Source organism: Leptosomus discolor, chromosome 14 (assembly GCF_034619465.1).
Source record: "Leptosomus discolor isolate bLepDis1 chromosome 14, bLepDis1.hap2, whole genome shotgun sequence".
In the NCBI taxonomy this organism is placed as follows: Eukaryota; Metazoa; Chordata; class Aves; order Leptosomiformes; family Leptosomidae; genus Leptosomus; species Leptosomus discolor.
Genome location: NC_141404.1, coordinates 1,454,049 through 1,478,330, shown reverse-complemented (window position 1 = coordinate 1,478,330; position 24,282 = coordinate 1,454,049). Strand labels below are relative to the sequence as shown.

General features: G+C 60.3%; 1 protein-coding gene across 1 annotated transcript in view; it reads left to right on the top strand.

Moving 5' to 3' along the window:
- Nucleotides 1-1,632: 1,632 nt before the first annotated feature.
- The window catches only part of GRID2IP (Grid2 interacting protein), a 37,406-nt gene continuing 14,756 nt past the window's right edge, over nucleotides 1,633-24,282 (top strand). Inside the window, exons 1-8 of the mRNA XM_086473085.1 lie at nucleotides 1,633-2,196; nucleotides 4,764-4,918; nucleotides 15,954-16,208; nucleotides 17,695-17,780; nucleotides 18,215-18,284; nucleotides 19,522-19,616; nucleotides 21,057-21,240; nucleotides 23,804-23,958. Coding sequence (XP_086329211.1) covers nucleotides 1,633-2,196; nucleotides 4,764-4,918; nucleotides 15,954-16,208; nucleotides 17,695-17,780; nucleotides 18,215-18,284; nucleotides 19,522-19,616; nucleotides 21,057-21,240; nucleotides 23,804-23,958 — 1,564 coding nt within the window. The remainder of the gene's footprint in view (nucleotides 2,197-4,763; nucleotides 4,919-15,953; nucleotides 16,209-17,694; nucleotides 17,781-18,214; nucleotides 18,285-19,521; nucleotides 19,617-21,056; nucleotides 21,241-23,803; nucleotides 23,959-24,282) is intronic.

Below are 24,282 nucleotides of genomic sequence, written 5' to 3'. Positions count from 1 at the left end.
CCCGCGGCAAGGCGATGGCCGCGGCTCTGCCGAGCTTTGCCGTGGAGCTCAGCCCAGAGCGGCGGCGCTGGGGCCGTCCCAGTGCTTACTGGGCTCTTGCTGGAGCCTTCAAAGCTTGTGCTCTGCAGCCCCGGGGGTGCCCTGGTGTTCGGCCGCAGATGGATTTTGTCTCGCTGTTGCCAGACCTGCCCCTCGCTTCGCCCTCGACACTTCCCCTCCGGTCCTTGACGTCTGTTAAATGGGCAACAGCTTTGTTTCCTCTTTAAATAACAACAATAACAATATCCCTGATTTTTTTGTAGCATTTTAATCAGCGCTGCTCTACAAAGGAGGACAGGATTATGACACTTACAGTGTTAGTGACAGCAAATTGCTTGGTCCTTCTTAATATTTCCTTATGAAGGCGGCACTTCTAGTGCCCTCTGTAATACAGCCTTGAGCAGCTGTTTGCAACAGCAGAGCAGGCGCAGGTTATTAATACCGGTCTCTGCAGTGATGCTGCATTCCCTGCCCATCCTCACGATTCTGCTCTCAGAGCAAGCTGGTCCGTACTATCTCTGCTGAAAACGGATATGAGAAGAGTTCCTTCCATCTCCCTGGCCTGTAACAGGGTATTAAACGATGCTGGCAGTGCTCCTGAGTTTTGACCAAGGCTTCCCAGGTCTCAAAGGAGCAGAAGAAATGTCTGCATTTCATTTTTGTAAGTGCTTAACGTGTGTGTCGAGTAACACAGCTGGAATAAACACGGGAGTAAAAAGCATCTCCACAGACAGCTAAGATCAAACGCAGAGAAAATCTACACAGGAATTATTTTGGCATCAGCGGCGTCGAAAGGGCATCCAAGTGAGCTGCGTAGATCAGCTGGCCCGACTTACCTTGGGCAAAGACGACTTCTGCAGATGTTTAGGGCTGATGTGCCCAATTTCTCCTTGATCATCCGTGGAGCCAGTCCTGACCCTTCAAATGAACCACAAACAAAGTCCTTTTGAGAATCCTCGTCTTTCTGTTTCAGGATGCTGTGATCAGGTTAATACTATACACAGGACAGGGAGGGGACAAAGAAATACTCCCAGAAGAGCCGACTGGATCTGGCAATTTCTAATGGATGTGGAGGAATTTTGCAGTTGCAAACTGTAAAATACTGAGTATCAAGGAGAGCCGGCTGAAATAAGGCTGTCTTAAGTCATTGGGTGATCCGTTCGTTACCGTGACAGGCCAGGGAAATGAAATAATCATTCTGATAGATCAATAAATACAAGCAGGTGCCTAAACTCACCTCCTGGGGACAGGGGGGGTTAGGTGAGTGCCACCACCGGCCGAGACAAGGGCTGTGCGAGGCCACGGTCTGGGTGCCAGGGGTAGCCCCGACCTTTCCAGCCAACGCGGGTTCCTCACTGCTAATGGCACTGGCACTGCCAGCAGCCTGACAATAGAAGAATAAAAGCTATTTTTTTAGCTAAATATAGAGGAAAAGTGTCCCTCTTGCGGCATTTCTTCCCATGGTGGAGGGTGCAACACAGACTAGAGCCCCCATACCCGGTGGGATCCACATGGCATCTACAGGAGCTAATGTTAGGGACGGAAAACGCATCACAACTCCTTCTTTCCCCTCTTTCTTTTCCAGTTGCGGCTATGCCGGCGACCAACCAGGACTGGCCCGAGGCCTTTGGGTTCAAGATAAGCGGGACCGGTCCGTGCTACATCCTCTGGGTGCAGGAGGGCAGCAGTGCGGCGGCGGCGGGGCTGCGGCGGGGTGACGAGGTGCTGGAGATCGAGGGGCAGCCCGTCTCCTCGCTGGGCTGCGAGGCGCTGCTCGGGCTGGCCAGGCGCTGCAGCAACGTGCCCCCCAGCATCGGGGTGGTCTCCCGCCTGCAGCACATCGACATCCCCCCGGGTCCCCGGGGATGCTTCGGCTTGGAGCTGGCGAGCGGCAGCCCCCCGCGAGTGGCCAGCGTCAGCCCGGGGTCGCCCGCTGCTGCCCGCGGGATCGAGCCGGGGGATTACGTGCTGGAAGTCAATGGGACGCCGGTGATGGGGCAGGAGGCGGCGGCCGCTCTGGTGGGGTCCTGCCACGGGCGGTCCCTGCGGCTGGGGCTGCTGCGGCCGCGGCGTGGGGCCGGCACGTGGGACCCCCTCCCCAGCGCCGACGCCGTGCGCCAGGAGAGGAAGCAGAAAGCGCAGGAATTCAGCCAAAAGGTAAGGCCGGGGTGTGGGGCGAGCGGCCGGGGCTCAGGGCGGAATCACAGAATGCCAGGGGTTGGAAGGGACCTCGGCAGATCACCCAGTGCAACCCCCCTGCCGGAGGGGCAGAGCAGCAGGGCAGCCCCTGCGCTGAGCCGTTTGGAGACTCCCACGTTCAGCCTTTGCGGCACGCTTGGATGGGGGGATGCTCCTGGCCCGGTCACAGGGCTGGTGTGCAGATTTGGGGCTTCAGTGCCCAAGAGGAGGGTCTGGTCATTACCTGTATTTCAACAATCCTCGGGAGAACGGATGGATGCTGCAAAGAACTTGGAGATCCTCTGAGCGGTGACCCCAAGTACTTATTCCTTTGCACTACGAGAGCGTGTGGAAACCCAAGGGGGGGCAGATCCCGCCCTCCTGCGTGTCTGGGCATCCCTTCAAAGTTTGAGCATGCCATCCCGCAGACATTTTAGCTCTTATTTTGCTGCAGAGGGAAAACATGGATGTGATTACATCTTCACTGTGTTCCTGAAGGCTGCCTGGTGGGTAGTTTACCAAACATATCGCCTGGTGCTAATTATGAATTAGATCATGGTTGTTTTTTTAATCTTTCTAATTTCCATTTCAAAGTAGCCTTTTAAAATACTGTTATGAAAATAACCAGGCTTGTGGTTTTTTTGATCCCGAGTTAATAAAGGAACAAGACATTCATAAGGAGATCCGTGGGTATCAACCGAATCCCCTCAGTCAGCTTCTGCATTAAAGATTCACAAACACGCGCTGAGGTTGGGATTCATAAGGCAGAGCATCGCGTGTGAAACAGATACCTGCTGATTACAGGAGATTAACAGGAGGATGAGAGGTTGTTCCACGCTGCCTCCATCTCGAGAAGTCGCATTAAACCAAGTAAACGTTTCCCGGAGGGTCACAGGAGAGCGCTTTTGAAGCTGGTCGCGATGCTGCGAGCTCCCTCAGCAGCACCTCTGCCATCTCCCTTCCCTTCCCTTCCCCTCCCTGCCCACCAAAGCCGCCCACGATGGCCCCGGGCAGAAGCAGGCTTGCGGAGCACGCGTGCCGCTGGCTCCTGGGCGCTGGAGCGCAGCTCGGCTGGCAAAAGCCTCTCTAGAGGGAGTTAATGGTGCAGATGTTTTAAGTGGCTTCATTTTTTTTTACATGACGCAGAACATAATAAACCCCAGCGGGGCGCTTTTCCCCCCCGTTTACCCGGGAGCTCAGCTCTGGTGGGTGCTGCTGGCGCCAGGGCTGTGAGGCTGGAAGGTCAGAGGGTGCCGGTGGGTTGCGTTTCGTGCCCGCAGGTCACTCGCGAGCCTGAGGTACCGAGGCTTTTCCCACCCTCATTCGTTCGGCAGAGCCCCTGTCTGAATTGCGGTGACGTGGCAGCCAGAGCAGTGGCAGCGGGGCCAGGGCTGGAGCGGGGCTGTGCCAGCCGAGCGTCCCGGCAGCCTGGGGTAATCGCCAAAAGCGATGGAGAGGCTCAGGGGCTCGGTTCCTGCTCAACATCTCTTGTCCCCTGCACGCTCAGGGACATGCTGGGGACTGCACTGACACGAGGGGTGGCAGCACCCCCCCCCCATTCCCACCCGCCAAGCCCTGCGGTCTCAGCCCAGGCAAAAATTTCCCGGCAGCATCCTGGGATTCAGCCCACCAGGATGGTCCTTGTCATTTCTGTGCTGGACCTTGGGACCGAAAAGCACGCGAGTCTGCGCCGGGGGACGCAACTGCCTCGGCTGCCCCAGATTTGGTGACCTTGAAGCGCTGCTGCTGCCGGGAGCCCCCGCGGCGCTCGTGGGGTGGCTGCGCCAGCCCAGCAGCACCTGGACCCGCACGGAGGGGCCGCAGGGAGCTCACGGGGAGTTTTCCGCATCCCACGCGTCTGCTGCGCCCAGCCAGGCTGCAGGCGAGGCAGCAGCACCCACTGCCCAGCACAGCCCCGGGGCATGGGATAGCCCCTTGGCCTAGGAACAGGCTAATAGGTGGAGGGTCCCATGCAGGGTCATTGGCTGGATGCTAATTAGCTAATTAGTCTGCCTGTCATGGCTGTCACCGATGGAGAGGATGGCTGGAAGGTGCCGATGCTCTTCCCAGGCCCGGTGCTCACGTCCACGCTCCCTCTCCCCACTCCCCTGCAGCCTCCCGGCGCTCACGGCAGGGCAGCGCCGCCCGGCAGGATCGAGGTGTCGTCAGAGAGGCTGAAATACCCCCAAAAGCCCATCGCGGTGTCCTCTGTTGGGGAGACTCCAGACGGATCCGCCGGGTCCCAGCCCAGCCGTGCCAGAGCCACCCAGCAGCGTTTCAGGGTTTGGGGCCACTGTTCGGGTGCAATATTTATAACCTGGGGAGCACCAACACGAGGGACACGTGCGAGGCCCCAGCGGTGCTGCGCGATGGGCCGACGGCTGAAGTTTCTCTTTCCTCCCCGCAGGGGTTCCCTCTCCGCTGGCTGACCGGGCGCTGCCATGAGACAGCCCTGTTCTCTGCACCGTCAGTGCCTCCGTACGCACGGTTAACTGCTCCGCTGCTCAACGCCCCTTCCCTCTTCTTTCCCGGCTCCCCCGCTGCAGGTGGATGACATCCTCGGCGACCAGCCGGAGGTCAAGGAGAAGGTGTTCACCGTCCTGAAGCAGTACGCGGCAGAGCGGAAGGTGGAGTACTTGGCCTACGCCCTCTGCATGGTGCTCACCCAGGAGTCCCACCGGCATCTGATTGACAACATCAGGTACAGGGCGCCGGTAACCTCCGCGCTGCCGCGCTGGTCGTTAATCCACGGGCATCCATCCGCCCGTGGGCGGCGAGCGCGCAGGGCTGAGCGGCGCAGGCATGGGTCGGGAGGGTCCCGGGGGGAAGATCCCAACCCCCTTTCCAAGGGGCAGCCGAACTTGGTGGGGTCTCAGCCCGGCATCCCGGTGTTCGCCAGCCTGCGGGGCTGTCCCGCCCCGGGTGGGAGGGGGGCACCTGCACCGTGCCGACTCCTGGCCGTCCCCGTCCCTGCACGGTGCGGTGGCCACCAGCCCTGTGGAGCCTCCACTTGCAGCACGGGACGTGGCTCCCGTTTCTGGCTGCCGTTTCGAAGGGAGATGGGATTAGCTGCGGAACGGCTGGAGATTCTCCAAGAGCCTGGCCGGAAAATAAACCGAGCTCTGCAAAGCGAGAGCTGGCGGCGGGCGAGGGGTTGGCCAGGGCTGCCAGCAGCTCCGGCAGCAGGGGCGGCTGGGGGCACGGGGGTCTCTCTCGGGGCCACAGGCTGCCTCCAGGCCAGCACCGCTCGCAGCATCCTGGGGTACCGGGGCTGTGGCCACGCATCCCGGGATGCTGTGGCAATGCTCCACTTGGGCTCAGGGTCCCTGGCACCTCTCTCGACCCCCCGGCAGAGCGGTTGTGCCACAGACGTGCAGCCAGTGTGGCTGCTCCGCTGCTCTTCTTGCGGCGTGGGGCGGCACGGCGGGACGGCGCCGGTGCATGGACACGTGGCGGGGATTACGGCCAGGCTGAGATGACGGCCATTAGGGAATCAGGTCTCCATCTGGCCCTGCTCCGGGTCCGGCTTTCCAATTCCTGCTTTAATCAGTGGAATTGCAAGATATTACCGTTACCATAACAACGTCCCCGTGCCGGGGTCTCTGCTGCGAGCCGGCGGTGGGGAGGATGGGGAGAGCGGGTCGGTGGCCCTTGCCGTGCACCATCCCCCTGCTCTGCCGTGGCTGTACGTGCTGTACGGGGCCCCCCATACCTGAGCGGGGACGGGCAGAGACCCCTGTGGAGCCAGGGTGCGGAGGGCACCGGCAGCTCCCCGGCAGCCGCCTTGTCCGGGTGCGCACGTCCGGGCTGTCCTGTCCCCCCGAAACATCCTGGCGGGACCCGACCTGCAAACGGCTGGAACCAACAGCACTGAGCCCTGCCTGAGCCATCACCCCAAACTAGTCCCAGTCAAAAAAACCCAGCAAAACCCCACCATCTATACAAATACAAAATCTTTTTGTACAAAAAATACACACACAAAAATATTTTCCCAGCAAGATCCATGGAAATGCCTCGAACACCTCGGAGACCCCCTTTGTCTTCATCCCTGGGGACTTATATGGGAATATTTCCCCCACAGAGGGGATCTGAATAAGTGTCCAAATTTTCCTCCAGACCCAAGCCCCCCTGCGAGGGGCACAGCAGGTTCCCCCAGGGCATCCCCATCCCAGCGACCCCCATGTCAGCAGAGGAGAGCGTGGCCAGACCCGGTGCCGCCGTCCCGCCCGCCTGGTGCAGAACTCACCCTGTGCCCAGCCCCGTGGTGCCGTGGGGCAGCGCCACGTTATGCCCCCCCCCCCCCGACAACAGAGTCAAACCCCGCGGCCACCCCGTGCCCCCGTGTGAAAGGTCGACGCCGGGGCTGGGCCAAGAGACGCCATCAATCAGGCAGCTAATCTTGGTTTAATGGAAATGAAATATTTAGCTTAGGGAAAAGATTTACTGTCTAATCTTAATGAAATGAAGTCAAGAAAAATAAAAAAAAAATAAAAAAGGTGCTTTGGAGACCAGGTTTCCCAGCTGCGGGGGTGCTGGGGAGGAGGGGGCAGCTCCGTGTGCGCTGCCATGTGGGACACCAGCTGCTTATCCCGGGGTCTCCCAGCCGATGGGTTTGCTGCCGAGCAAGAGCTTTAAATGCTTTTAATAACTCGCTGAAAGGTGGTGAGCGGCTCCCAGGTGCTCCGGGTTTAGGGGGTGCCGTGAATCCGTGTGGGTGATTCCCACATGGATCGAGCCGGTTCAGTCTGTCGCGGACTGAGGAGGGGTCTGGGGTCCGCGCCCCAAGCCAGCACCCCGGGACTGGGCAAGGGCTGTGCGGGGGATTCGTGCAAGGAGGGTCCTGGCTCCGGAGGTGGGGTGCCGGTGCGGCTGTGTCACTGTCCCTGGGCAGCCACCCCTGGGCAGCGGGGTGTGTTGGTGCAATTCGGGTGAACGGAGCCCGTCTGAGCTGATCCAGTGAACGTCCTGGGGCTCGTCCTGCGGGACCACCCCTGCCGGCACGTGGAGCCGTGCGAGGACGGGCTCGGGACCCCGCGGGTACCCACCAGCCAGGCCGGGTGTCCCTGCGAGGCTGTGCCCGGCTCTCTGGGGGCTGTTTCCACCCGCGACGCGGGGGACAGCCCCGCACACCCCAAACTCGCCCGTGCCTCCCGCCCTGCGAAGCCTGGAGGAGAGCTGCCGAGAGGAGCCCCCGGAGGGGCTGCGACAAGCCCCTGCCCTCCAGCGACGGCGGTGCCCGTCGGCCAGGGCCTGGGGAGGGATGCTGGGCATGGTGCTGCCACCAAGGGTCCCCAACACTCGCCGGCAGCCCCAGGCCCTGGCAGGCTGGCCGAGCCCTGCCGCGGGGTCCGTGGCGGTGGCCTGCCATGGGTGACCATGTGGCCGCTGCCACGCGGAGCCGGGTGGCCGGTACGTCCCCGTCTGCCGCTGACCCTCGCGCTGGCCTGATTGGATCTTCCCTCTGCACCAGCTGTGTTTATTTTCGGGCCGTTGCTGCTGCCGGCTGTCCTCCCTCCCCTGCCCGTCCCCTGCCCGTCCCCTCCCCAGGCTTCCCCCGGGCTTTAACGTGCTCCCTGCAAGGTGCCGCGGCGCAGCGTAACCCAAGACCCCCCGACTCAGCACACGGATCCACCGGGGGCTGCAGACACCCTCTCCTCTCCTCTGTCCTCTAGCTGGGCTTTTTTTTTTCAGTGTTGTGGGTTTTTTTTTTTTCCTTTCTTTCTTTTTTAGCTCAAATGGATTTCATCCCATTCGCCCAGAATTAAGCTCCTGCAGATTTTAATTTGCTGACATTTTCTTCATCCGTTTGGTTGTGGATAGCAGGGATAACGCACGTGCTGTGCCGATTCCTCCCCACTCCCATCCCCTGCCCATATGGCTGGTGTGTGTAGTAAAAGTGCACAACTGTAGTTCGGCTCGAGAATGATGAAATACGGCAGCGAGGGGGAAAGATGAGCTGTCTCGGGTGAGTAACGAACGGACCTTTCCTGGGAGCCGAGGGGGCTGGGAAGGGAGCGGGTTTAAACCAGCTTAATTCTCGAATCTAGCAACCCGCCGCACCGCAAAAGCGAGCTGTGCTAAAAGTTAATTAACTCTTAGCATCCGTGTTGCATCCGAGCTGCTCTTGTCAGGGACTCCGCGGGCACCGCGGCTCAGCCGGGGAGAGGGAAATCTCTTGTTTTGTGTTACTCCATCACCTGCGCCCGCCAAAGCCTGGCTCTAGCCCCGGGGGAGCTGCGGGGTTTGTCTCCTCTGCCACCCACGGCCGCAGCCGCGCCGAGCGCGCGTGCAGGGGCTGCGTGTGCCTCGCACCGGCGTGGGGAGGGGAGCGGGTTATTTCGGGCAGGTCGGGGTCCCAGGGGCGCGCGCCTCTCGGCACTGCTCTTATTTCGGAGCTGTTTTCAAACCAGGGCAGAGCTGCGAATCCGGCAGAGGAACGGTGCCAGCTCTGCACCCGAGGGCTCTGCAGCGCCGTCGCAACGGCCACCCTGCTTTCCCAGGGCGCTGCGGGGGGCAAAGTCGCCCTCGGAGCCGAGGGGCACAGGGGGATCCCCACCCGCGCTGCACAGGGGTTACCGCTCGCCCACCGCCACGTACCGGCTGCCGTCTCCCTTCGCCCCGTGCGCTCCCCCAGCGTTGCGCCAGCTCCCGGCGGCGGCGTTTAGGTTTGAAACGTCCGTTTGCGGGAGAGTTGGGGAGCGATGGAAACGCAGGTCCCCTCCTCCCCGCTGACCTGCCGCGTTGCAAAGGCTGGTGCATGGAACACCGGCGCTGGTGCTGACACGGACATCGTCCCGTTAACCTGGATTTGGACCGTGGGATGCGTGTGTGCTCTGGAGCACACCCACCCTCTCGCCCTGGCCGCGTTTATTCGTTAGGTGATAACTCTCGGGCTGGTTAGACTGCTATAAGTTGTCATGGATCTCCTTTAGGTCATGTTGTGCTTCACTCTGCTGCAGGGAGAGTGGTTAGGGGTAGTTTGTGACTTTGCTGCTTTGATTACGGTCTGTTTGCTTCCCGAACGGCCCCTGCTCCTGGGGGAAAACCCAAGCCGAAGCTGTTGGCCTGCGGTGGCTGGGCCAAGGCGAGCGCCGCTCTGATTGCAGTCACTTTTGATCCCTGATGAAGATAAAATCACTGCCCACCAGGGGTTCCCTTATTAGAGGAGAAATGCCACCGAGTTCATTTTAATAATGCTCCAAACACAATCTATTTGTCTCAGCTTGTTTTTCATGGCAATAAAATCGCTTGGCATGTTCCCGTATTAAAATACTCCAGCCATCTGTGACTGTCTCTGGATAAGAAATTTCATTTTAGCCATCAGGATTTATATATTATGGATTGTGCTGCTTCCCTGCTAGTTGTCCCCCCCCTCATGTACCCACTCCACCAAGGCTGGGGGGAGCTTTTTGTCTCCCCCCGGGTGCCGATGCAGCCTGCACCATGCGTGACCCCCCCCGAACCCGCATCGCTCTGGCTGCTGCCTGATGCAGCACTTCAGACCGCCCGCGGACACGGTCCTCCTGCCCCCGGTCCGGGCAGACCCGCTGTGAAACCGCGGGGACGGTAGGACGACAATGGAGGAAAAGCAGCTCTTGTTTGCTCTCCGTTTTAAAAAAAATCCCTAATCTGATAGCCCGACATATGGTCAGCTGCCCAAAAAAAGGGAATTAGGGCAGCAGCAAAGAAAATGTGCCACCAGTGAAAACAATTGGGAGCGGAGTTCCTTTTTTATTGGCTGAGTTCAAATAGGTCATGGCCAAAATGCCTCGGTGCAAAATCTCCTGTTAGGAGATTAATTTCTTCTGGCGAATCGAAAGGTGGCTGTAATGCAGCTTATATCAGCCTGGCCCGCTTGCCCCCCGCCACTGAGCCACGACTTTTGCTTGGGGAAGTGGTTACTTGGTCCGAGTTTTCCAGTATCTTAAACAAAACACGGAAAGCTGCGTTTGTCCTGGTGTTCCCAGCAGGCCGGGGCAGCGCCTCGGCCGTGGTGACTGCTCTCTGCGGCTCCGAAAAGAGAGGGGGGTGACACAAGTCCCCACGCCCCAGCGCTGGTGTGGGGCACAGGGTGCACGGGAGCTGCTGGTCGCCCCGTGTCTCCCCGACGCAGCAGCCGGCAGGGTCCCGCATGTGCCACAGCGGGTCTGGGGACCCGTCCGTGAGGCCGGGGCTGCATCAAGCAGCCGTTTGCACCCACTGACTCGGCCACCATCGCCGATACCCACCAGGCGATGCCCGGCAGGATGGAAGCTGCAGAAAAAGCCTTTCTGGGGGTTTCTCTGAAGGTCTCGGTGTCCCCGGCAGCTGTGGGGCTGCCCGTCCCTGCCAGGGGAAGGACAAAGCCACCGGGTCTTGGTGCCCAGTGTGGCTTGTGCACGGGGACACCAGGTTTGGGAGAGGCAAGAGCACCCCGGGGCGCCGGCTGCTGATGGGGAAGGTGATCGCCAGCCAGGCACGGGCTGCGGTGCTGCTCTGGGGAGGTTCTTATGGGCAGATAATGCATCAGTTGCTGCTGGGGCCAGTGCAGGGATGTGTCATGAGAGGGTGACCCTCCCAAAAAGCTGCTGTCCTGGGCTGGGGGTTTTGGGCTGTCCCCAGGGATGAGTCAGGTGGCCAGGGAAGGGCTGCGAGGGGCTCCCGGCCCTGGCGCACAGCCACTGCATCCCACCATGTCTGCACTCTCGGGTGGAAAAGCACCTTAATTCCTATTTAACGATAACGATGGTCACATCTGCGAAACATCTGCAGCCAGATGAGTGATTACGGAGCCTCCCATTACCGGGGATGATGGGATAACAGCTCCCATGAAAACCACAGGGCTGCGCTCGCTGCCGGGCTGGAGCGAGACCCGCTCGTGCACGAGGGTCCGGAGGCACTGGGTCCCCCCGTGGCAGTCGGTGCTGCCGGGGCTGGAGGCCAGCCCAAGGCTGCCGACACCCCTACCCATGCACGCAGGTAGATTAGGATTGAGAAAAATCCGTACAGGTTCATCAGCAGAAGTCCTGTGACGTGGGTAAAGCCAGACAGGAGTTTTCTCTCCCGAAAGCCTGTGGGTTTTAGCACTGCGGCACGCTGTCGGGGCAGAAGTGCTTTTCCAGACTGGTAGCTGTTTGCACAGCATGGTTCAGACATAATCCAAGTGTAGCTCAGTGTTTTAATCCACCCTGGGACGTGTTTTTCTGCATAACCGGCAGACTCAAGGTCAGGTCTTTGCTAGATGTTTTGGGGCTAAACCATGCATTTTTCATTTTTCCTTCCTTTGCTACCTGGAGATCACGTCTGATGTTGGCGGCTCTGGAGAGCTTCACATCCTCTTCATCAAACGCGGGCGCTGCGTTTAAAGATGGCGTTATTTAAATGAAAGATTTTTTTTTTTTTCCTTTTCCTCCTCTATCCCTAATGCAAAGCGCTGCTGTGTTACCCTGGGGGTAAACGATGCTCCGCAGCTCGGCGGGGGGAGGTTTGGGCCCACGATTCTGGTCCTGGTCCTGGTCCTGGTCCTGGTCCAGCCTGGGCGGCTCCACTTGCGCACCCAGCAGCCGCCCGCCCGCCGCCGTTTGCCTTTAAGGTTTCTCACCCATTACAGCGGCATGTAATTTAAACAGAAGCACTTTAGAAGTCAACTAATTAGCACCAGGGAGGCATCCCCCCGGAGTTCGGCGCGGAGCCGTGCCCTCCTTTCTGTTACGAGATCGTTCCAGCTGGAAATTACAGCGGCTGCAGTTTTTAGGGAAAGCGAGAGGCTCCGCCGCCGCCAGCCGGGGCAGAGCCGGATCAGGGAGGGCAGAGCGGGCGCTGAAGCCCAACCGATAAAAAAAGGAGGCGCTTGGTAGATGGTAAACCTCTGCCCTGGGACTGAGAGCGTGGCGAGGGCGAAGGCAGGCAGGGACCCAGCCCAGGTAGAGTTTGCCGGCGAGCCGGCCCATCTGGCCGTGGTCCCCGCGCACCGCGGGGGTGCCAAGTGGCAGGGGGGCACCGGCTGGCGCACGGTTGGGTTGTTGGATCCGGCCGCGTCGTGGGCGTGAGCCGAGGCTGAGGCTCAGCTGCATGAGGATCTGAAGCGTCTCCCTTTTGTTCCCGCCGCGCCCTGACAAATGGGAAAGGACCGGAGTTTCTCTCGGCATTTTCGGTACGTCTCTCTCCGCTCCGCTCCTCCGCGCGGCGCGCGTGGCATTGGAGGTGCCGGGAAAGCCTCGTGCCCCACGGCAGACGTCCCCGCGACGTCCCTCTGCCTCTCCGAGCTGCGGGGACCCGGCACCGGTGCAGCCCTGCCACCAACCTGCGCCCGCCGCAGCAGCAGCACGAGCGGTTGGGGGGGAGTTGAGCAAAGCTCAGGTGAAAAACTGCGGGGGGGGACGCTGGGGAGAGGCGGGAAGAGCCCATCTGGGTCTGCTTTGTCTCCGTGGCTATAGACCAGCAAAGGGATGGGGGGCGAGGATGGGGGTTTGGGGGTGCTGCGTGGTGCAGGGGCCGTGGTGGAGCGAGGACCGGGGACCCCTCGCTCCTGGCCTTGGCTGAGCGTGAGCTCTGAGCAAACTTGGGGCTGGTTTCACGCTCTCCCGCTGGGGCTGGAGCCACCACCGCTGCCCCGCTCGAGGGGACGCATCCTGCACTGGCCAGTCTCAGCACCCAGCTCGGCGCCCGTCGCAGGACTCACGAAAGGTGGTTTTCCAGGGTGCCAGGCTGGTGGGGGAGGCAGCTGTTGGTGAGGGCAGGCTGCAGAAATGGGGCGGTCTGTCCGGAGGTGAGCTGCAAGTGACCCGCCTGCGAGTTTTAAAAGTACCGAGCGTGACAAAGACCGAGATGTGCTAAACATCCTCTGCCGAAGTGAGGCCCAGAGCCCAGCCGAGCGGCTGGGGATGGGTCTGCTGGCAGACGGGCTCCTGCCCGGCAGTTTCCCACCCCCTGGCAGCGTGCTGCCGTCCCGGCCGGGCTGCTTCGGAGAGGGAGTGCACCGGTGCTCAGCACAGCCTGCACCGGAGCTGCAGTGCCCGGGGCTGGGGACACCTTTCCCATCCCCTCTCCAACAGGGAACAGAGCCAGGGCTGACCTGGAGCACGAGGGGAGGAGTAAGAGGAAGCTGAAGGCACCAGGTCAGCGCTGCACGCTTCCCAAACCTCCCAGCCTGCGGAGCTGCTGGGATACGGGGGGGGCTGCCCCTGGTCCCAGGCTGACCTCTGCAAACAGGGTGGGTGCCTCCGAGCTCCCCGCCGAAGGCAAAGGCAGCCTCGTCCCGCGGGACGACGGGGCGCTGCAGAAACAGCTGCAGTTTCCCCCTGAGCACCGGGCACCCCCCGTCCTGTACCGGTGCTGGTGCCAGCGGCGGTGCGTGCTGCAGGGGTGGCATTGCGCCGGAGCAGAGGACAGGCTGAGGCACCAGCGCCTTTGGTGTGTCCCTCGTTAAGGACCAGACCGGGGCACACACCGTTCGGAGGCCAGCACCCGCTGAGCCGCAGGGCATCGGGGAGCTCGGGCCATCCTGCCCGCAGCAGCACTGCGGCACGGGGCCGTCCCGGGCTCCCCGAGGTCACGCTGCAAATTCTCTCAAAGGGTGTTGCAGAAGGAAACTCTTTGGCATGCTTTAATGGGGTTATTTTTACCGGTCACTTAGCTCCTCTCCTTGCTAAGACACTGGTTTACTTCCAGCACTGAGCCAATTCAGGGTGAAACCCTTCGAGCATGTCCTTGTGCCTGGTTATCGAGCCAGCCGTACTTCGCTTCCCAGCCCCGAGGTTGGGCAGGTGAAGCAGCAGGCTGTGCAAAGTGGGACAGCCCTGCTGGAACAAGCAAGGCCAATTTAATTTGGCCAGCTTAAACGGGAACGTGCTCATTTTGCCTGCAAGGAACCCGGACTTTTCCCTGGCGGGAGCCCAGCCCAGGGCAGAGACGTTCCTGCCGGGACTCGCTGCTGCTGCTGCACCGCGTCCTCCCCTGCCACGGGGCTGCGGCAGCCCGCCTTCCCTGCTTACAGCTGGGTGAACTATTTATTAGCATGATTTCACCCTTTTTGGGTTGCTGCTTCATCACAAATGGACTGTGAATTGTACCAATGTGTTGCTTGTTTTAAATTGTCACCAAATGCTTTGCGTGAGCATGTGTCAGCCTCGGGATGCCTTGCGACCTGTCTGCTCCTACTCAGCGTGAGCGTCAGCTCTTGAGTTCTGCCTTTTGTTGGGGGGACACAGAGATGTCCTGGTCACGGCAGATTTGGGGTTTGAAGCCTCCCCTTCCTTCTTCTCTGGCTTCACCCTGGCTTTCAGGTTCCTTTGGTGAAGTCGCCCAAGGGAGGGAGGGAGACCCACGGGAGCCCCTGGCCAGCCCCAGCCTCTCCAGCCGCCCCTCGCCACAGCCCCATCGCGCTGGCGGTGCAGCCCCTCGGAGCGAGGCGCTCTGGGCCCTCTGAGGTCAGCTCTGCGTCCGTGCCCCGTTCCCTGGGAGATGCGGTCCCCGGGGCGGTTTGGGAGTGACGCTCGCGTCCTCCTCCGAGTGTGGGAGCTGGTGTTAATGTAGGGAGCGCGTTCTCGCGCGCCACGAGGTGAAGAGCACTAATGAACCTCGCAAGATGGTGTTGTCTAATGAGCAAATGCAGCTGCGACAGGCAGCCCGGTGGGTGCAGGGAGGAGTTGCTATAGAAACACTCGGAGATAACAGCTCCTCCAGAAGCCCCTAAATGCGCAAACCGGAGGGCAGGGGCAGGTGAGCGAGGTGTCAGCGTCTCGCTGCTGCGATGGCAGAAGGAAAAGGAAAAGAAAAAGCATTTCCCAGTGTCACAGGGGTGAACCCACGGCTGGGGTGGGAGCAGTGCAGATGCATCCTCTTCGCTCCCTGCCGGGATCCTGCTCTGTGCTTGCTGTGCATTCTCCGAGGGTCCCTTGCGGGGGGCACAAAGGCCACTTGGCTGCTGGCAGAGCAGAGGGGAGGGGACCTGAAACAGAGCAAGTTCCCAGTGGTGTCCCCTTGCCTGCAGCATCACCGTGCCCATCCTCATCCCCATGGCACCGGCATCTCCCAAGGGGTGCGAGGCTCCTGCCTGGCCGTGGTGGGAGCTGGCAGAAGCTGAGTAGGAGGAGAGCGGAGTCCAGGGCTTCCAGAAGAGGGGCCTGGGCAGGAGATGAGGAGCAACGTTTTGGGGGTCCCAGAACGTGCTGGGGAAGAAGCAGGTCTGGAGGAGGCAGTTTGGCACCGGCCACACGGGCGGTACTTGCACACTGGGACCCCTGGGCATGGGTACCACGCAGCAAGGAGCAGGGTTGCCATGGGACGGGCACCGTGGAGGCAAGCGGCCTCCCCTGCCCAGCCGGTTCCCTTGCTGTCGGCATGGGGGGCGGGGGGGCATTAATCTGGGACTCAAGCTGAACCTTGTCACTGGTGTGACCAGCAGCTGAAGGGGTCCAGGACAAGACGTGTGAGGAGGAACTGAGCTCTTTAAATCAGTCTCTGTCAGCGCTGTGGAGGGGTCCGACAGCCTGATGGAGCCATGCATGGGACGGGGCAAGAGATGCAGCCGGTGTCCCCAGCATCCCTGGTGTCCCCAGCATCCCTGGTGTCCCCAGCATCCCCGGTGTCCCCAGCATCCCTGGCATTTGCAGCTCTGGGAGGACTGAGGCCAACAGAGCACAAAGGGCTGGGGCTGCTCTGATCTTTCCTTTCCAGGTATGGCTGGATCCGGAGTTCTGGGCCACAGCTGCCTTGGCCCTGCTCCTCACTCCCCTCCCTTGTCTCGTTTTTCCCAGGATTTTCATCCCCAAGAAGCACCGGCAGCGGTTTGACGAGGTGGTGTCGCAGAGCCTGATCAGCAAGCTCTGCCGCTCCAAGAGCGAGCAGCACAGCAACCGGCTGCGGCGCAGCCGGAGCGAGGACCACCAGGAGCGGCTCCTCGTCTCCACCCGCGCCAGCTCCGTGCCCCGCAGCCACGAGGAGGTCAGCAAGAGCCTGCGGAAAACCACTTCACTCATCACCAGCAATGTGGCCTCGGGGGCTGCCCGCAGGTAACACCTCTCCTGGACGCCCTCTGATTTGGTGTGGGTGGTGGCACCGGAGAGAGGGATGCCCGGGAATGGGGGAGGCGTGAGGAAAGGGGCTGGCTTTGGTGTGCAGAGCGGGTGAAATCCTCCTGGGTTGAGGACTAACCTCTCCCTCTCGAAGGCTGAGCACGTTTACACCCCTTGTCCCAGCTCCGGGCCACCCTTTCCACCTCCTCGCTCCTGCAGGGTCGGCTGGGATGCGCCCTGCGAGGAGCTGAGATGGCCCTTGGCGGCTGCAAGGGGGGGGTCGGCTCCTGTGCTGGGTGGGCTGCAGGGTGCCCGGCTCCCGAGGGTGTCAGGGTGTGAGGCCGTGGCAGGAAGGATGGACAATCCCTGGGGCACAAGGGATTAACCCATTTCCCACTGCCCGTATGGCCAGACCTCAGCACCCCTGGAGGGCCGAGGAGCCCCGCCGTGCTGGCAGTGGCTCCTGCTCTGTTCCCAGCCCCATCTCACGAACAAGAGAGCAGGATTTGGTCTGCCAGCACAGCCAGAGTGTCCTCCTGGCAGGGACTGCGCTGCCACAGGCACACTCCGAGCTATTCCCCTGCCTCCAGCTGGTATCTCCAGGGCATTCGGCTGCAACCCACCTTCCCGCCAGGATAATTGTTGGTGTGACTTATCCAAAACCCAGTTCCAGCACAATCTCCCTCCCTGCCAGCGCAGGATCAGCCCCTACCAGAGGCGTTCTGGTTGTAAATGCTCTCGGTGATGTTGCTTCCCCCCAGCTCCCTGTGGGGAACAATTCCCAGCTCCAGTCAGCCTCCCAGCAGGGAGATTTCCTAATGCTCCTTCCAAAATTTCCTAGCCCAATTTAATTTCTCTCTCTCATCAGCCTACAAGACCTTTGGCCCCTAAAACACATTGTCCCTCTTACTCTGTGTAATATCTAAGCTGTATCCCGCGTTCCACTTTAAAACCACACGGGATCTGAAGGACTGGCGAGTGGGTTTATGAATTCAGTAACTGCTGCAGAGCAAGAGGCCGTGCTCAGGGGCTCTGCCCCTAGAACCGCAGCATCTCTTCCCGCCTCCAGAGCACTGGGGTCCCCCCAGCCCTCCCCAAGGTTTTGTCTGGGCCATTTCTAGCACCCCAGATCCCTCCCCACCCCACCACCCTGTGCTGGCTCAGCACCCTGGGCTCCCTCTGCTCCCTGGCACAGGCAGCCTGCAGGCTGGAGAGGCTGGTGGTGCTGGCAGGACAGGCAGCTGCACCGTGGCCATCCAGGGCCACCAAACCGGCCCGCACCTTCCCTCCATCCCCCCTCCCTGTGGGCAGGGCACGTTTGGGGGGCTCCCATTTCAAAGGGGACATGGCAGGGGTGCAGGGAGCAGCCAGGGCTTGGGCACTCAAGAGGTACCTGGGCTAACGGGGCTTTGGAGGGCCTGGGAAAGGAGATGAGAATCAAGTAACTGGGCTCTGATTTCACATTGGCTTTTTCCACCTGCAGAACTGTGCGAGTTTATAAAGGCAACAGAAGTTTTGGCTTCACGCTACGTGGCCATGCCCCGGTGTGGATCGAGTCTGTTCTGCCAGGTAAGAAAACCTCCAGCCACAAGATTCAGGGACCTTTATCTCCAGTCTGAACAACAAATTTTAAGTGCCCGCTGTTTGCTAGAAAACAGCGAAAGGGACTTTCACAAGGCTCAGTGATGGGGTTTCCAAAGTGGAATAACTAGCGCCTGTGGTACAATTCGGTCTGGCTTTGTGCACTCCCTGTTTGGAAAGGTGGAAAATGTCAGCGCTCAGTGAAGAGCCTGAAATCACACCCGTGTTCCCAGTGCAAGCTGGGCCCTGGCATCGCTGTGCCCAGTGAACGGCTCCAGCCCACCCAAAGAATCCAGCTACAGCAGATACCCTGCCCTGGGGGGTGGGGGGGGGCATCCCTGGCCACAGAGGGGCCGGAGAGCTGGGACCCCTCCCCGTAGGCAGGGGTCTGCCAGCTGAAGCCCCTCTTGTTCCCTGTGCAGGGAGCCCAGCTGAGAAGGCTGCTCTCAAAGCTGGTGACCGGATCCTGTTCCTCAACGGTCTGGACATGAGGTAAGAGGCTCTTTAAAAGGGGTCCCGGGGGGGCAGTAGGTAGCCAAGCACACGCGTGTTCCCTTGTTCACTCTTGTGCCACAGAATCGAGAGCTGCTCCTCCCTGAAAGCTGCCTGCTGAGGTGGTGCCCGAGGGGGTTTGCCCCACACAGACATCTCCTTTACTATTCTTCTACAAAAACTGGCTCCAAGAGTAGTATTTCAGCTCCATCCCTGGGCCCTCTTTGACTTCCCGGTGCAAATAACCCTGTACAGTGCCCGACACCCCATATGTACCTGGTGTCCTGACTGCGACCCACCCGCAGACCCTGATTTGAGCCACTGTGAGTTGAGCTGTACGAGTTAAACGCCTGGGGCTCTGCTTTTGAAGGGAGCGCAGCACCAGCCAGCCCACGAATCACTCCCAGAACGGGATCATAAGCTTATAACCACCTGGGCAATTGCACTTCCACCCAGAAGTTAATTCCTCTGTATATTATTTGCAGACAACAAAAGCAATCAAACCAGAGCTGAGTGTGCACCTCACCAGGCAGCAGCAGCCGCCCATATTGCCTCAGGTTGGTCTTTCTGCACAAAGAGAGAGAGCAAAGGGTTAGAAGAGGCTGCACAATACGAGAGAGTGATAAATTATTTAAAGGTTAAACATCTGATGCTGCTTCTGTCAGTGCTCAGGTTCTCCCATTTCAGCTGATCCAGCAAACCGCTGGCTGATGCAGCATTGCTAGAAAATAGAGGAGACCGAGTCGAAGATTGTCCTCCGAGCCTGCGTTTCGGCAGGCGCCGTCCCAGGCTGGCCCGTACCCTTCTCCAAGGACACTCCAAGATTTGGTTTTTTCCCCCCCCGACAAGAATGCATTTTACATCCACCTTGCATTTCCTTTTCATGCAGAATCAGGACAGGCAAGGAGAGACCCGCAGCACTGTGTCATTTCAAACGACAGCTCATCGCCTGGGTGCGAGCGCAGGTTAAAGTCACGCCGGCTTCATCGGCCGTGCCCCGCGGTCGCTCCTGGCTGCGGGTGGTTCGGGCTCTCCCTCGAGGCTCTTTTCCGTGCCAAAGACTGAGCGGCCAGGGGATCCGCCGTGGGGGCCGACACCGCCTGGCTCCCCGCAGCGAGATGAGGCTTTTTGCGAGACAAACGAAGGCGGCTGCAAACGCCCTTTCAGGCTGCCCTGCTGCCCGCGGTGCCGCCCGCGCGGGCGGGCAGCTCTGACCCGGGCTCTCTGTGCCCCGCAGGAACTGCTCCCACGACAAGGTGGTGTCGATGCTGCAGGGCAGCGGGGCGATGCCCACCTTGGTGGTGGAAGAGGGGATCGTCAACTTCTCCAATGGTAAGAGAGCGGTGGCGGGGGGGGGGGAAGAGGGCCCGGAGCAGCAGAAAGCCTGTGCCGGCTCCCGAATTCCCCACGCGGGCGGGAATTGCCGGACACTTTCCACGGGCTCAGCAGGTTTAACGCGCTGCCCGGAGGGCTGCTCCTCCCGCCGGGGCACACGGCTGCTCGCTTTCTGGGATCATGCTTAATCTCAGGCTTGGCTGCTCTCCAGAAGGGTTCATCCTCTCCTGTCTCATCGCCCTTGATAGCCCTTGCCACTGCCCGTTACGCGCAGGCTGTGCCGTGTACTTGACCGGAGTAACCCAACCCTGTGCCTCCGCGCTCGCTGTGCAAACCCCGCGGCGGGGTACGGCCCGTGCTGCTCACAGTAACTGCTGCCCTGATGAATTATTTAGCTTGCTGCTGGCGAGCGAGTCGGCGGGACGCGAGGGTATCGGGGGCAACGCGGGCGGTCGTCAGCAGGACTTCAGCGGAGGGGCAGGACCGCAGCCCAGGGCAGGGCGCAGTCGCTGCTGCGTTCCCGAAGCTGTGCGGAGGCAGGGGGGCTGCTGCATTGTTGGGGTGCTGCTCCGCAGTGCGTAGACCCAGGAATTAGGGACCGGCTCTTCCCTCCAGAGCAGCCGTGGGCTCTCCTGAGCTTCACGTTAGGAGCCCTTGTGAGACCAGCTCGTTTGTGCGCTACAAACGAAACCGAGCACCTCACTGCTTCGCAGTACAGAGCCAGTGGTGCCCAAACGGCTTCACTGCCCCCCAAAGAAACCAAGAAAAGATGGAGTTTTTTGCTCCCACTACCTTGGCCGTGTTCCTGTGTGGATAAGCGCATCCCGCAGCCTCGGTCAGGTCCCTCCTCCTGGGCGTATCGCCCTGCGCTCACCGCAGAGGCGGCACAGGGACCCGCGCAGATGAGCACAGCAAAGCGAATGCTGCAGTTTGCTCACAGGTGACCCTCGACTGATGCCGCTTTGGAAGGCAATGATCATCATGGAGTGCTTTGGAACTTGAGCAGAGGCTTTAGAGAGCCAGAGAAGGAATATCAGCTGCGTGTGTTCACAGAAAGCGGGGAAGCAGCACGGTTGAAGAGATAGGTCCCAGAGAGCGCCCCAGACAAAACACCCCTGCTCGTCTCCAGCAGGTCCATGGACCTACTGGAACAGCCAGCAGCTCCAGAGCAGCTGGTCCAGAGCGTGGAAGGCAGGGGCAGTCACAGCTCTAGATGAGCCACTTCACTTTGTCACCATTCCAGTGACCGAAATCTGGTTTTGCCGGGGTAACGACGTCCGTATCAGCATGTCAGGACTTGTATTTCCATGGAGCACCCGATGCGCACAGGCGCAGCTGGCCCGGCTGTCCCCAGGGTTTTGGGACAAGCCTTTTAACCTGTGGTTAAGACCCTTTGTCTGTTGAATTTTCTTTTTTCTTTCTACCCGCGCCTTGCAGACTCTGACTCTGCCGACTCCCCGAGCACCTCCTCCGCCCTCACCTCCCTGCAGTGGGTCGCAGAGATACTCCCCTCTAGCATCAAGATTCAAGGAAGGACCTTCACCCAGCAGCTGGAGCACCTGCTGACTCCACCTGAGCGCTATACCATCTGCAAAGCGCTGGAGGGCTTCTTCCAACATCGGTAACTCCTTCGCAGCTCCATTCCTCTAGCGCTGGCGGCGATGCCCGTGTCAGAGCAGGTCTCCAGGCAGAGGGCAGACCTCAGCTGCGAGGCTGTCGGCACTCAGCTCTGCTCTCAGCCTGTTCTCTGGTTTCCCCAGCTGGGTATTCCCCTGCTCAGCTCTCACCAGGTGTCCTGCCCAAGTTGGGGGCAGACCTATTAACTTCTGAGGTTCATTCGGTCACCCCTTAATCCCTCAAAGTGACCTTGGTCCCTCACAGTGCGGGCTCCCTTGCTGTCTGGCCGTCCCTGATGGCTACAGATCCTGTTCCACCTCTTTCAGTAGATCTCGCCGCGCTTCATCCTCATCTTCTCACCATCTTGGCTGCAGCACTCCCTCGGTGGCAGCGCAGGAACGGCTGGGGCTGGCAGAGCCTTCGTCCCTCAATGGAGCACGTCCTCCCCGCCCTGCTGCGAGGGTCGAGACCGATCCCCTGGCAGACTCGAGACTTTCAATAGTGACCTTGTTTTCTGCCCTTGATCTTTAACCTTTCTGCACCACGGTGAATGAGCCATCCCTCGGGGTGCTGGGAGGCGCTTGCTGCCTCTTCCCGCAGCTGCTGAGCCGACCGAGCCGGGCTGCTCCTCGGGAGCCAGGTCCTGCAGGCAACGGTGCAGCAGCCTGCTGGTGTGAAGTCTGGAGGACCAGAGGACCTGAATCCTCAGTTTGCCAAGGAAATGCAGTAAAGCCCTCAGTTTTCAGGTTGCTGAGGGTAAGAAAGAATAGGAACTATGGAGTACAAAGCTGTGGCGCTGCCCCTGTGCGCCACGGCTCGGGCCGAGGGCTGCACCACCCCGCAGCATCCCCCTGCCTGCCGGGAGGCTGGGCTGCCTCGGTACCCGCGGGTGCTGGGGGAGGCACAGCTGCAAACCCCCCCCAGCACCAGCTGAGTGAACCAGCGGTCGCTAACGCTGCCCTGGCAAAGCAGAAATCCTTGCTTTGCGCTCTCCCGAGACTGCACTGCTCCTACGGGGCTCCCCAGATGGGCATTCCAGCCCCAGGAGCGGCAGCTGTGGGAGCAGATCCAGCCCCCAGGGTCTGCAGCTGGGAAACGGGACTCAGTCCTAGGGGGGTATTTGCTCTTGCTCAGAGGCGCAAGGGTGGGAAACCGAGTATCGTGAATTAAGTCCCCAGATTCCCCTCCCAGTGCAGGGCAGCACACGTTGCTTGGTTTTGCAGCAGCGTTTTATGGGGGTCTGCCACTGCTGCCCACCCCAGAGCAGGGTCACCAGCAGGCCCATCCTCTCCTCCAGCCATCTCATTTTGCCCCCGGCTGGCTCGGCGCAGAGGCCACCCCTCCATTTAACAGCAATTCACCATGACCTAATTGCAAGCCTGTCCCAGATGAGCAGCTGGGGCCTCTTAACTGCTCCCACAACGGGGGGGAATTCCCCAAACACTAAGTTTACGTTGCTCCCCAGCACAGCACGCAGAAACCAGCATTTCCCAGCAGCAAACACGGGCGATGGAGTCAGGACAGCCCTGCTCTGGGAGGAGCAGTGCCTTCGCAGGGCAGAGCAGCTCATCCGCAATACTTTGACTTTTCTGAATGGGAAATAGGCTTCTGACAGCCAAGGGCTGCATCCAGCTCTACAGAAAAGGCGAATTAGCCCAAAACTAGGGAGAAACTTAGCAGGTGACTTCTGGGAAGCACTAGTGGCTCCTACTGCTTCTCATCCCTACTGGCCTCTGAGGACCACCCCCCCAGGTCACTTCATTAATTAATTCCTTGCAGCACCTGAGCCTCTTCACCCTTCAGCTCTCCCCTGCGTGCCTCGTCCCTGCTCCTTGGGTATCAATTGCTCTATTGGATGAACATCAAGACAACAGAGTTGTTCGTACGTGTGCAACCTCCTTCCAGCTCTTTAAGAGAGGTTCTTGCTGTTACTGCCACATGAAGGATGCAACAGTCACAGGGGGCTTTAACCCATCATCTCTGCCTCAGTTTCTCAGCAGAAGAGCAGCCTGACTTTAGCTCTCTGACCCAGGACAGCCCTCCTTCCCCAGGCTGCTTTATCCTCCTCGCTGAACCGGGTGCTCAGCCCTACTGTTCTCAACAGCCCCCTCACCACCTCCACACGCTGCAGAGCCAACACAAGCCCTCAGCCCAGCGAGGCTGCCAGCCCCCCCACCCTCTCCAATGCCTTTCTCCCTGACCCTGCTTACCTGCTGCTGGCTAAAATTCAGGTCTTTCCAAGGTTTTCCTCCACCCCTCTTACTCCCCACACACCCTGCCTGACTCACAAACAGGGTTTTATACCTGGTGGGCAGGTGCTGCTGGTCCCTGGGAGTTTGCTCTCCCCGTTAGCACCAGCTGCCCAACTCCACTTCCCAAAGGGCTCGGTCCCCTGTTCGCAGCCCGGCACCGCTCCTCCGAAACGATCCATTTGTGCCAAAAGCTCAGGGACAAGCCTGGCAGCGGAGACCCAGGGGCAGGCAGGCTGGGAGCCCAGGGAAGCGGCGCGGTGGGGCTGTGCCGTGGGGATGCGCTCGCTGCCCAGCCCTCTCTTTCCCATTTTGCAGGAATATTGACACTCTCATTGTGGATGTGTACCCGGTGCTGGACACACCGGCCAAGCAAGTCATTTGGCAGTTTATCTACCAGCTGCTGACGTATGAAGAGCAGGAGCACTGCCAGCAAAAGATTGCCAGGTTTCTTGGTTACAAGTCCTTGGCAGGTGAGAGGAAAGCCCCTGCGCTCCGTCACGGACACACCGGGTCCCACCAGGTCCCTGGGAACCTCGGTCCACCGTGCTGGGAGCAAGCTGGGGCGGCGAGGGAGCAGCCAGCTCTCCCCGGGGGCAGCGGCTGCGGCTCTGCCCTGCCTGGCTCCTGCCCACACGGGCTGCAGAGCAGCGTGGAGGAGTTTCCAGCTCCTGTTAGCGATGAGGTTGATCTGTAAGGGTCAGGCAGGAGTTACCTTTTCTGCACGACGGAGCCACGTAGTTTTGGAAGGGAACTCTGCGTTGAGAGGAGAGGCAGCACCTGGGAGGTTGTCCCTG